General features: G+C 43.3%; 1 protein-coding gene across 1 annotated transcript in view; it reads left to right on the top strand.

Moving 5' to 3' along the window:
- Positions 1-13,333, top strand: part of MINDY4B (MINDY family member 4B) — a gene marked incomplete at both ends in the record, with an annotated part of 34,702 nt that extends 21,369 nt beyond the window's left edge. Inside the window, 2 exons of the mRNA XM_084769187.1 lie at positions 10,968-11,148; positions 13,191-13,333. Coding sequence (XP_084625313.1) covers positions 10,968-11,148; positions 13,191-13,333 — 324 coding nt within the window. The remainder of the gene's footprint in view (positions 1-10,967; positions 11,149-13,190) is intronic.
- Positions 13,334-13,788: the final 455 nt, after the last annotated feature.

Below are 13,788 nucleotides of genomic sequence, written 5' to 3'. Positions count from 1 at the left end.
CACAGGGTGGGTTCAAATCCATAACCTCGCCTACCTCTCCACCTGTGTCCAGCTACGATGTGTGTATTATTCACAAATCTGGCCTCTTATGCATGTATCTGGATGACATCAAGAAAATGGCACCAAGCTTGGCAGGCTGCTCACTTTTATGCACATATATGTTGTGCAAGTTTCTCTGTTGCACCTTAAGTGTATGTACAATCCAGATCCATCTAACAAAAAATAAAAAATATAGAATGAACTAAGAGAAATTAACCCAATTCCATTCTCCAGTGGTCTTTCTTTTCAGAAATGCTTCCTTCTCTTTTTCTTCCTCTGTATAATCCTGTATTACTTTCCCGAAATAGTTTTCAAATTCACCTTTACATGCGAATGAGAATCAGGCCTTTAGTGAATTCCATGGCTGCAAAGAATCCCACTACATGAATAGAAAAGACTAAACTTTGGTACATCCTAGATGAGAACAGGTGTATTGTGGTCATAAAATCCCTAATCACGTTTTCTAGAAAATTTGGGGGTTTACTTTGGACTTTAGAAACTATAATAAAGAAAATCAGGCAGGAGTAAAGGTTCATTTTCACATATTTTGCTTTTCTGTTAGCCATACCTAGTCACTGCATGCCTATGGTCTAATACTCTGTACCTCTCAGAACTCAGCCATGTGCCAAGAGTCTGTTTTGAGAAAACTGGAGAAAAATACTAGATCAAGTTCCAAGGGGTAGAACACACAGGTGACAATAATTTTAACACTTCAGCTATTATTACAAAGGTCTTTCACAATACTATAGGGTTGTTTAGAAGCTGCACCACTTCCCTGCATCACCTATACTACTATTGATGTTTTTTTTCCCCCTTAAATCAACTTAATTTTAAGATCGTTTTTGTAACCTTTATTGCAGTGGTGATATAAACCCAGCAATTGCTTTTTCTTTGTATACATTTAAGTAAATAAGTGTTTGTTTTAAAAGTTTCTTCCCCTTCCATTGGCTTCCACACCACATTCCAGCAATGGGCAGCCCCTCCCATGCTTGGAAGTCTTGGGGCAAAGTTAAGATAGGTCTCACAGTGATAGAGAGAATAGCCCTGCCTGGTAATCCACCGACACTGGGAACCTCAGCAGGGACAAGACCTGCCCAGTCGCTTGGCTCAAGCTGATGACGAAGGATCCCCTGCTGACCTCTGAGCTGTAGGACTGGTACAAAGCAAACGAAGTCATGAATCTTAATCCCCGTGGAGGGCCGAAATGCCCTCTGCACATATGAGACTTGTGGCAGATGACCTAGTGTTTAGGTCAGGCTCATTCAGCATCACCTAGTTGGAAGAACTTGTGTCCAGAAACAAAAATGAGTCCTAAGTGGACCACACATGGTATGTGCTGATACTCTAGAGTAGTGGTTCTCAACCTGCCTGATTCTGCAGCCCTTTAATACAGCTCCTCATGTTGTGGTGACCCCAACCAGACAATTGTTTTTGTTGCTACTTCATAACCGTAATTTTGTTACTCTTACGAATCACAATGTAAATATCTGTGCTTTCTGATGTTCTTAAATGCACCCTGTGAAAGGGTTGTTCCTGACCCACTGGTTGAAAATCGCTGTTCTCGCTGTGCAAGTGGTAAATGCAGGTTAGCAACGACATCGGCCTGGCTGCATACTAACCCCATTCAGAAAGTTCTGGAAACTACTGGGGGCATCCCCAGTAGTTAAGTTTTTAACAAGAGTCACTTCCTTCTCATTCTGCATGGGGCCCTAGAAATGAAAGGCTATTTGACTTCCAAATAGTGTCACTTCATCTGTGGGACCCTCAACACTTGAACTTAAATAGGTGACCCTAAGGGCCAGTGAGGGCTGAGAAACCTCTGTCCTGAGTGGGGTGTCTCAGCTTTGGACACTGTGGATACTTGCCAACGTGTTTGGGGGGCCCTGTGATGCATACTGCAAGTTCTCGGGCTGCACCCACTAGACGCAAGTTGCCCTATCCCTATCATGACAAATCCAAACATTTCCAAATGGCCCCCTTGGGTGGCGAGGGAGGGTTGTCGCCATATGAGAATTACTTTTCTAAAGGAAGGAGAAGATTAAAGACCCTCCTTTGGATCAATGATTACATTCATGTGAGGACCCGGGAAGCCAGCTTTTCAGCAGAACCTACGAGAAACAGCATGTCCTTGTCACGCCGGTGCTGATGAGGTGGACAGCCTTTTGTTCCCTTGTAACATTTGCAAGGCGTTGCGAACAAGCTGCAGGCTTTATCTGAGGCTAAAATTGAACAGGTGTTTGCAAAGCAGCTGCCTTGCTGCCCTGAAGAAAAGGACCACATCCGAGAAAATGCCACCAGGGTGGAGTGCATCAGAGTTAAGAATTCACAGGGATCCAGGACTGAACTATGCTCTAAAGAAAAATACCTGCAGAGCCTAAAACATCCTCTAATAGGAAGAGGATGCTTGCAAGGACCTTAAAGGCAGATGAGAGCCCACAGCACATCCAGGGGGAAAAAAATGAAAGCTTCTCTGCTGGGAAGAGGGCACGATGCAAGAGAGTACATGGGCGTCATCCAAAGGTTTGCTTGCCAATTCGAAGTAGGGCAGGGCCTAGAGACTGCCTGGGGTCACTTTAAAATCTACATAGAAATCAAATCTAAAATGCTTCCAGCTTTTAGGAAAGTGACTAATGTGACTTTTCATCCTTCTTTCTTGGACTCAGAGTTCTCTCCCCAGGGAGATGTCTGTGAATGTGCCCTCAGTGAAAATTGCCTGAAATTGTACACTAATGGCTTGAAACCCTGGGGACGTTTACGATGATGTTTCTGTCATGCACTTGGAGTTTGGTTTTTTTTACAGAAAGCATTATAGAGAAGCTACGAGATGACATTGTCTTACTTAAGCTTCTCAAATGTGGATATATAAAATACACACATACACAGTTGATTTTATGTGTGGTATTTTTTAAATTCTATCCATATTTTCTTGCTATATCAGGACAAAATCAGTTTGCAGCTCACATAGCATTGACATAATTTTGCACACATACTCACATGTGTGTTTCTCACTGCTCCTGGGAGATGGTAGCTGGCTGGTATATTATTGAGTGGCTTCGCTCACTGTTGCTCACAGCTGTGGGCAGAGAGCACCTAGTTTTTTATTGATGGATTAATTGATTGATTGTGTGTATACAGTGTTCTTCCTGCATGTACACCTACACACCAGAAGAGGACATCAGATCTCATTATAGATGGTTGTGAGCCACTATGTGGTTGCTGGGAATTGAACTCAGGACCTTTGGACTAGCAGCCAGTGCACTTAACCTCTGAGCCATCTCTCCAGCCTGAGATCACCTAGTTTTGCCAGACTTCCTACTAGCAATGATGTCTTATTCCATTTATATCTCAAAGCTAAAATATTAAATCTAGAGTTTTTGCTTGGTCATTCAGTGAAGAGATTAGGAAGGCCAGAGGGAAGCAGAGGAACTTGCTCAAAGCCTTGACTAGTCACAGGTCAGAGCAGGGTTGTGAGGCCGGTACTATCTACCCTTGAAGCTCACAGTCTCTGATGTACCATGTCAGTCATTTTCCAATATAATATAAATATATACTATTTGTTCTTAGAATACTAGTGCTTAGCACTTTAAGAATCAAATATAAATGCAGCTTGATCTTACACAACCTTTAATATTTTCCAGAGAAGCAATGATGGAAGGCTCTAATATTTAAACAGTGGCAAGGATTTTTGTTTTGCTTTGGTTCTGCTTTTTTTTCCAGATAGGGTTTTTCTGTGTAGCCCTGGTTGTCCTGGAACTCACTTTGTAGACCAGGTTGGCCTCCAACTCACAGAGATTGACCTGGTGTGCTTCCGGATTAAACATGTGCCCTACCACTGCCTAGCATAAGGGTTTTAACGTATGACCATTGAATAGTTTAAAGCTAAGCTGTTGTGAATTTATGTTGATATGAATCACGGGTACTTGGCCAGATGCTTTCTAAAGTATTTTCCACCGTTTAATTTCTGTAAAGGTAGATACATCAATCAGGTATCTATGCTTTCTGTCTTCTTTAGGACAGGCTTAAATGGTGCCCAGAGACGTGCTGTACCCATCTGCGCTGACTTCAGTGGACTCTGAAGTCAAATATTTCACAACATCCTATCTTGGAATGAAAACACCTTGCAGAGTAGGCATTTGCTTGAGAAGGAAAATGAGAAGGTTTCAGAATCGTGTTACCCATCCTGCTGGCTTGGTGACACTCCACAGCCAGGGCCCTTCCTCTCTGCTCCAAGGGGTGGTAACACCGCATGAGACCCATAGATGTGCTGTGTACTGCTTTCAGGGCATGCGGTGGGTCCTACCCAGGGTGAGAGCAACAGATTTGAATAATATGCGTACACACTGATGAGGAGAACCTAACAGAAGAAAGGATTCTAAGTTTAGAAGGTAACTTGCAGCTGCCTGACCGCTGGGGTCAGTGGCTGCGGTTAAACCCACTCTGTAGCCCTGCCTTTGTCTTCCTCAATCTTTTCTTGCTCTGTGATAAAAACTGCAGAGATTGAAAAAAAATCACACATCTTCCTGTCCCAATGTCACAGCTCAGTGGGTGAGATTTAAAAAGAAAAGAAAAGAAAAAAGATAGTGTTCTCATTAGATGACAGGGCAAGCCCCCTAGAGCCCACCAGACTGACAGTTCCTGCAGGAAGCAGCCAGCTACCCATGAGGCGAGGCACTATTTTGAAGCCTCACTGTTACTTTTCTATTTGAAGGCACAGGTTTGAGTGTGGGGCTCCAATACCTAAGTGAGAACATAAAGCGATCTGAGTCTAACACCATCTGGAAAGCCTTAGGAGGTTCGAAGTATCGTCACACCTGCCAGTGGGAAGAAAAATCAACTCTTGGTTTTTAGAAGGGAATGAAGTCATTTAAGCCTTGCCAGAATCGTTCCCACAGCAGCCCTGGCAGCGCCTACTTCCATCCCAGTGGTACTCTCTCCTCTCTTTACATCTTCCCTTCAGAGAGCCTGCTGAGAAGAAATCCAACCCTGAAAAATACCTAATGACCCGGCTCTCTCGCACTACACTTGCCACTAAGTCGCCAAGGTTACGCCCCCCCCCCTGCAAGCATGATCTAATTTGTCTTTACAACATACCTACAAATTCTGCCAGAGAAGTTGCCGGCAACTAGGTGTTCCAGGTGGCAGAGAGAAAAGCCAGAGCATTAACAGTTAGGCGCTAAAATTGTCACCAGGGCTCAAGGAAGAAAGCACAACATTTCTGACACCTTTCTCCCACTCACATTACCAGCCTGGGGCCCTGGGACTTGCAATATTAAGCTCATTATGCAAAGACACTTTCTAAGCACCACTATACTAGGGGCCCAAGAGGAAAATCTACATGGCGTCAGTATTTGCTCTCTAGTGTTAGACCGTGTCCATCTTTCCTGTGCTTACCATTTTTTACACTGGATTAAAGAAAGGTTGGTGTCACAGAGGTTTTGGTTGGTGTAAGTAATGCTGAAACTACTGAGCTTATTACACAATAAGTGAACCTAAGGACGAAGGTGTTTTATTTATAGTACCACTGTATCACAATTTAATTTCCTTTTTTACCATGGCAACATGCACAAATTCTGAATTGGTGGAATCTCACCAATAAAATATATTTAGAATCCTGCAAAGGGGGAGGGTTAACTTGTAAGCCATGTCTATCCAAAAACAATTAAAACACTTAAACTGGAAAATGTCCCTCAAATGGTCACGTGGCGTGCCAAAGGGGGAGTAGGAGTTGGGGAAACAACATTCAACCAGAGCTGACAGGACTTAACCAGAAGGTGTTTGGTTTTGTTTGTGCAGGACTTAGTGTTTTCAAACTTGGGGCGGGGGTGTCACAGCTGTGACCCATTGCAGGTTCAGCCACCTGTCCTCAATAAGCCAATTAAAAGAGCTAAATTGACAGTGGAAAGCAGAAAGGGGATATTTATTCAGTGTGGGCACATTGGGAAGAGGGCCAGAGATATCCAGTAACTCCTCTAAACCCATCCTTGGATCCTGAAGTGAGGTCAACGTTTAAATAGCAGGGCCAAGGATGTACACATCTAAACCATCCTGGGCAATGGGTGGCCCCGCCCTCCATCCACTCACCTCTATATGGGCTCCAGGCCCATCCTGTAAGGTGCACAGGTTGTCGGAACTGGAGTTGAGTTTCTCTCTTGCCTGGGGCCTTGTCTTTCTCCCAGCATGAGATTCTCAGGGAAAGTCTCATTTCTTTAGGGCCCATTGTTTTAATGGTCTGACAGCTGCTAAAGAGTCACTAATGTCTCTTTAGAAGATCTTCATTTCTGCCTGACCAGTTACGTTACTTTAGACCAGCTGTTTTCTCGGTGCTAATCTTTAGGCTCATCTCCTAACTCGTTACCCGAAGTGTCATGACAGTCATGTGGGGCATTTCCTTTCCCCCACAATCTCTCCGGGCAGGAAACACGGCCCAGCTCAAGGTGAAATCTGGTCACTGTGCAGTTCAGAAGTGGTCCAGTAGCTTTGAGCTCAGGACCGACAGCAGGTGCATTGCTGCATAAAGTAACAATGCCGGGATATCAGCACCAGGCCAGGTGCATGCAGTGAGGACCAGTAGAATTTTATCCATATTTACATGAAATATATTTTATGCAAATTATCTGTATACCTATATATGCGTACATCATCCCACTTATATATCATCCCTCCATCCAGAATCTACAAGGACTTTCACTGATTTTAAATCAAACATTTGAATTTCAGTGGCCTGACACTATCACACACAGCATTCAATCTCCTAGTCTGAATGTTTCTTTGTCCCATTTTTCCAACATTAATAATCGCATGCCTGGATGGGAGCCTACCACAGAGGTCCTCTCAAAGACTCTACCTAGCAGGGGATCGAAGCAGAGGAGCACAGGGAGTCTTATGGGGGCGGGGGCGGGGGGGTGGAGGATGGTGCTGCAGAGACCGATGCACCAACCAAGGACCATCCATGGTGAAGACCTAGACCCTCTGCTCAGATATAATAGATAGGCAGCACAGTTTCCTTGTGGGTCCCATAATACGAAGGGTAGTGGCTATTTTTGACACAGACTCTGGTGCCCACTCACTGATCACTTCCCCATGCTGGGCGGCCTGGCCAGACCACAGACTAAGAGAATACAGGCAGTTCAGATGAGACTTGATAGATTGGGGTCCGATGATAGGGGAGGAGGGCTTCCCCTTTCTGAGGACTGGGGAGGGCGGAGGGTGGGACCAAGAGGCAACAAGGGAGGGGGCAACAATTGGGATGAACAAATTAAAAATAAATAAATAATTTTGTGTTCCAGTTGAGGATGGTGGTACACACTAGTAATCTCAGCACTTAGAGGACAAAGGCAGAGGGTTATGAGCTTGAGCCTGGCCTGGGTTACATAGCAAGTTTGAGGATAGTCACCAAAACTGTCTCAGAATATTCATATTAATAATATTAATATTAATAATTGTTTGCCATATGTATCATATTTTCATTACATATAATCTTAGCCCAAGCAAGAATTATTGCAAGATGGCCTAAAAAAGACTGTGATCGTTTTTTAACTCATGGACAGTTAAAATCTTAGTTACAACTTGAGGGAAATGTGTCTGAAATTAAACCTGGGGCTGTTTCTCTTTGCATGTAGCTAGTGCACACTCATCCCTGGTTTGAAGGGTTACTTACTATTCCTGTGAAAAAGCACCATGACCAAAGCAAGTTGGGGAGGAAATGGTTTATTTGGCTTACACTTCCACACCACAGTTCATCATCAAAGGAAGTCAGGGCAAGAACCCAAGCACCTGGAAACCGGAGCTGATGTGGAGACCATGGAGAGGTGCTGCTTACTGGCTTGCTTCCCATGCTTGCTCAACCTGCTCCCTTATAGAATCCAGGACCACTACCCCAGAGGTGGCCCTACCCACAATGGGCTGGTCCCCCCCCCCCATCAATCACTAATTAAGAAAATGCCCTAAAGGCTTGCTTACAGCCTAATCTTATAGGCACATTTCCCTCCTCTTCAATGACTTCAACTTGTATCAAATTGCCATAAAATTAGCCAGCCACTCAGGTTACCCTTAGATCAGAGGCACCAATTCTAGCCCAGATAGAAGAGCACCCACGATGAGTGTGTCCTGGCTGGGTGTGAGGGACCTGTCCTCTCTAAACCTGCCTCCAGTTTCTCCTTTTCAGCTTCATACTGCGTCTGACCTCTTTCTCTCTCCTCACCATGAGTGACCCCTTTCTAGTTTGCTGGATTCTACATGTACTCCAAGTTACTTTAATAATCTTGATCATAAACTTTCTCAGAAATGCAACTAGGTCCTTGTGACACAAAATTTTCCTCTGAAGTCTGACGTGCCATTCTTCCTGGATGATACTGTCTGAAACGCCTGAAAGAGTTTTTCTCAAACTTTTCTAGGTTCTTCTAATACCCCTTCAAGTCTGAGGCCTAGGGTGGCTACAACCCCCCTTCATAACTTTTGCCCATCGATCTGTACTGCCCCTGTAATCCCTGGAAACATACCCATCTCCATAGACAAAGGCCTGATGATACTTAACCAACTTGGGCAAGACCTTAGAACCATTGATGAGGCTAAAGGCTGCTCCATATCATGTTGAACCAAATTTTACACTCTCTTAGGAAAAACTCCCAGAAACTTCCTTGCTTACTTCCAGACTTAATGGATGCCTTTTTCTTTGTCCAAGTACATCCTGGGCAAGTTCCTTCAAGCTGCCCAGCTCCTTCAAGAAACGAACCTTAGACATGGCCATTCTCACCTATAGATAACAATTATGTTCTTTTCTAGTATTGGAAGGTACTGATTGCTACATATGTATTGCTCTTTGGACTCATAGATAAACCTCTTTATGAGGCTTTCAGGATCTTAAAGATCAGTCTGTACATCAGACTTCAATATGGATAAAGTGCATAGTCTCACAAAGAAGTCCTAACTACTGCCATTGGCCTTAAGAAAACCCTTGTCTTTATAGACTCATGAAAGAAAGACAACTGCCTCAGGCATTCTCTGCCAAATGCTGGGGCTAGCCACTTGCATGGTGACCTATTTTTCAAGAACCTTAGACATAGTATGGTCCCTATGCCTCTGACCTTTGGCTTCATTTCAAATGCTCTTCAGGTATACAGGATAGGGTTGGTCTCCCTAAACTGCTGTGTTCTTTATTTAGTAATGGCTGCTCAAAGACGTAACTGTCTGGTTCCAGAGAAGAAATGGGGTAACTATACAAACAAATCAGCAACAGTTGGAGATGAGGTGAAAAAAAAGTCTTAAAAGCTAACTCATTAAAATCTGAGAGAGGGCTTCCCAGTTCTGACTGTCTTGGGCAGGCTGTCTTTGGATGGCTTTCCTAGATACTCCCCTTTCTAACACCACTGGCCACTGTCTACCTGATCTCTGTATAGGGTGCCTGAATTTTTAACTGAATTGTCAAACCTGTCTTCTCTAGAATCAAAGAATCCTGGGTGCCAATGATGCTTCGGCATGAATTCTAGACAACCCATTACCTACAGGACCATAGAGCAGGCCAGCAGGCACTTATTTGTATACCAGCCAACTTGCCCTTCATGACTGCTTCCCACAGTGCCCTGACTGAACAACTACAGTAGGTAGGACAGTGATTATATGAATTCTTTCAGCCTTAAGAAAATATCTTTAGCCAAAACACCCAAGATTGGCCTTGCTGCTCTATCAAGAACAAATGTGGGGAACAAACAAGTCTGGGACACTAGGGGAGTCAGTTGGCTTCACGTATTACAACTAGAAACATTTGACGCCATTAACAACCCAACCCTGTTAGTGTCATGGTCTACTAAACTCTTACCATGTCATGACTGATATCAACTTCTGGAGGATCCATCTTTTTTGGGTTTTTTGTTTGTTTTTTTGTTTGTTTTGTTTTGTTTTGTTTTTCGAGACAGGGTTTCTCTGTGTAGCCTTGGCCATCCTAGACTCACTTTGTAGACCAAGCTGGCCTCGAACTCACAGCGATCCGCCTACCTCTGCCTCCCGAGTGCTGGGATTAAAGGCGTGCGCCACCACGCCCGGCTGGAGGATCCATCTTACCACTTAAAACAACCAATCAAAATCAACCTCATAACAGAGTCACTGCCCTGTAAACCCCAGAGTCAAATGTTGACCATTAAGAAGTACCACGCTTAGTCCCTTATTTGCATAGTAGGAATCCGGAGGGAACAAAAAAGAGGGAAGGTCCCATAAATGGAAAAGACCAGTCCATCGTTCTGGGTCAGACTACATTAGCCCTACTCTGCCCACTGCCATTGCATTAAACTTGCCATGACTTTCATCTATTTTGAATGCATTCTTCACTGCCCTCAATTCCAACCCACCATGGTCATATGAACCAAATACACTCTGTTGTATGTACATCTTTACCAACAATCTACATACTAACCTGTAGGTGTATGTGTGCATCGGTGTGTCTCCCACATTCCTAGAAGCTTCTTTCTCTAGTATACATTGTTAGTGTTACCAGAAACTTGACATGAGCTGCATGAAGCAGTGGCCAACCTTAAAACCTTGGGAATTACACTGTGAGCAATTACACCAGCCAATGACAGAGACAGAACAGGCATTCTCATTTTCCATATCTATATTTATATTTCATAAGTTGTTATATTGCCTCACTGTAAAGCCAAACGAGAACATCTTCACTTTCTCCATAAAGACACTGCCTTTTAAAAGGCACAATCCATTCAGAGCAAAGTGAGGCATTACCACTCTGCAAAACCATTTGTAAGTGCAAATTCATTCTCCACGGAGACTTGATTTTGAATATTATACCACATACAATGATCAGCAAGCTACACACGCCAATAGAAAGCGCAGAACTGCTTTTTAAATGGGAGAATGCATCAGCCTCTTTCACTATTCAGAAAGATCTGGATGTTCATCTGCATTCTCCTTTTCCCTTCCAGGTGGGCAGCATGCTGAAGACTCCTACATTCCCTATTTGGTTGTGCAACATCAATGGAAATTACAGCATCCTTTTTTGCACAAATAGACAGCTCTTATCAGACTGGAAAATGGAGCGTGTCTTTGATCTGCACTTTTACAGTGGCCAGCCGTCACAGAAAAAGCCTGTACATCTTACAATAGGTGAGCACTTGAGATTCCCAAGTGTGTGCTTTAGTGCATCCAGAGATACAGCTGTCCTTGTTTAACAGCTGTGTGGTTATTCATGCTGCCACTGCAAGAAATGCTTAGCCTTGGTTTCTTAAATGCCTTGGTCTAAATCCATGGTCACATGGGGTTTAAAATGGAGGCATTTTTGGGCATGTGCCTATATGTGTGTACGCATGTGTATGTGTTAGCATTAGAAATAACAAGGAAAAGTAACAAACTTTAGATAAGATAAAATAAAGGTTGAAGTGTCCAACTTTTAGAAATCCTTCTGCAATGCCCACATATTTGAGCATGAGGTGGCCATGGCCCCAGGAGACACAGAATTCCACCAGGCCAAGTCTGTACGAAGGCAAGCACAAGACAATCAACCAATGACATAAGCAGCTGAAGCGAGAATTAATTTTTGTTCAGATGAATTCAAAAGGCATTTCTGGAGGGCAAACTCTGAGCTAGATCCTGGGATGGACTGGCGGGAACTCACTGTGCATAAGTGCTAGCAAACCAGCCGGGCGTGGTGGTGCACGCCTTTAATCCCAGCACTTGGGAGGCAGGGGCAGGTGGATCATTGTGAGATCGAGGCCAGCCTGGTCTACAAAGTGAGTTCAGAAGAGCCAAGGCTGCACAGAAAAACTCTGTCTTGAAAAACAAAAATAAAAATAAAAACAAAAAACAAAAACAAAAACAAAAAAGTGCTAGCAAACCTTTAGCAGCTCCTGGGAAAGACACAGACAGGAAGCCCATTTTTGTCTCAATGACAACTCTAGTTCCTTAAACTCATGAAGAAAAATGATTAACCCTAAGATGTCTTCAAATGCTGGCACTTTTGACCAAATGTTAACAGTGGATCAACTGGGTTTTGTCCACCAACCTTGGCTCTGGTTGTGTGGCTTTGTCAGTGACTTTGCATTTAGCATCATAAGCCTGGGGTTAGCTAACTTTCTGCCGTTCTCACCACATTTAGAAATGGACCTAAGAACGTATTTGTACAGCTCCTATTCTTTTTTTAATTGTGAGAAATGCGTAGAAGCTCACTTAATTTAGTGTGACATTGGCCACATGTTCTTTAATATCTATTACAAATTTTACTTTTTCTTACCTGTGAGCTAAGCACCATTTTTTTTTCCTGCTTACAAACATCACACACATTCCATTCTGAGCCCGGTGTTGAGAGCATATGTAACATTAGCACTAAAACTCCAATAGCCCTATGAACCAGGCTATCTAATACCTATTCTTAGTTCTATAGCTGCTATATTTAGCCAATAAATGAATCAATGAAGCACAGCAATGGTATTTTACCTGCTTTCTCAAATATCACCTGACCCATAAAATGCCGACCTAGGCCTGGAAAACAAGTTCTGGGTTCCCTTTCTATATTCTTTTTTTTTTTAATAATTATAAAATTTATTACATTCGTAAACTATCAAGGTATTTCAAATTAAATCCAAATCCATTCCTGTAAATCCTTGTGGCCTTTCTTTCTCTTTTTCCATGGCATCATCTAAAAATTCTGTATTCGTCTGTGTATGATCTCCTGCCTTTACTATATACTTCTTGGACCAATGATAATGAATATAAATGCTCATAATACAGTCATTTTGTTGTTCTTAAAGAGTTATCAACATATTATACATATAAAATATATACAAACATATATTTGTATACATTCCTGTGTGTATGGAGAATATGCTCTTAAACTTAACCCTTTCTATATTCTACCCCCCAAAAAACCATCTCCTCTTGAAAAAGGATGAGCTTTCCTTTTACCTGTTTCCCTGGCAATATCAGTGACCAACGCCTTTGTGTCACATCATGTTGCATTAAACGGCATGAATATTCTCACCCTAGCACATAGCAAGCCCAGCTACTACAGACTTATTTTATATGGTTGTTTCAACCCACTGCCTACAGGAGTCCCTCCACCTAGCCAGTTCTCAGACCATAGTTCCCTGGGCCAGCGCCACCTTTCCTTGTATGCTGCCTTCCTGGTGTCAATACTGCTGTCCCATCCTCAGATACTCACGCCCATCACTGGGAAGGGGACCACCATGAAGATAAACACGGGTCAGGAAGACGGTTTTCTTCCGTGGAAATGGCAATCAGAACCAAATGGAAAGACGCTACTGTCAACTGGAATGGAGCTAGTCCCTTTCTCTAGAAAGGAACTGGAAGCCAGTCTGAGGGGCCAGAAGAAAAGGGATGAGAAAGTACAGTGCAGGGGCGGGCATTTAATCCCAGCATTCCTCGTTCACGAGCCCCACTGAAAAAAATGCCACTGGCAGTTTCTCACTTTTCCTCTTTGTGTGCTTTTATAGTAGTTGTTGGTGCTGTAGAGAACGTGTTTTTACCCCAGGGTCTGAGTAGTGTTTCCTTCACTTAATTCAGGAAAACAAACAAATAAACAAACAGTCTCTCCTCTTCATGTTTTCCAATTTGTCCTTTTTTTACGACTTCACTAAGAACTGAAGCTGGGAGTTCACTTGCATTTGGGGATGAAGTCATCAGGAATGTGTCATCAGCTTTTAGCCATGGCAAGATCTCAAGTCTTCTGAAGTCTCCTGGTACAGGCAATGTTTCTCTCTAAGGACTCAAGGGCACATGGCCGCCTTAGCT

The sequence above is a fragment of the Acomys minous genome (assembly GCF_964271855.1).
Source record: "Acomys minous genome assembly, chromosome: 19".
Classification (NCBI taxonomy): Eukaryota; Metazoa; Chordata; class Mammalia; order Rodentia; family Muridae; genus Acomys; species Acomys minous.
This window is presented reverse-complemented; position numbering and strand designations above follow the sequence as displayed.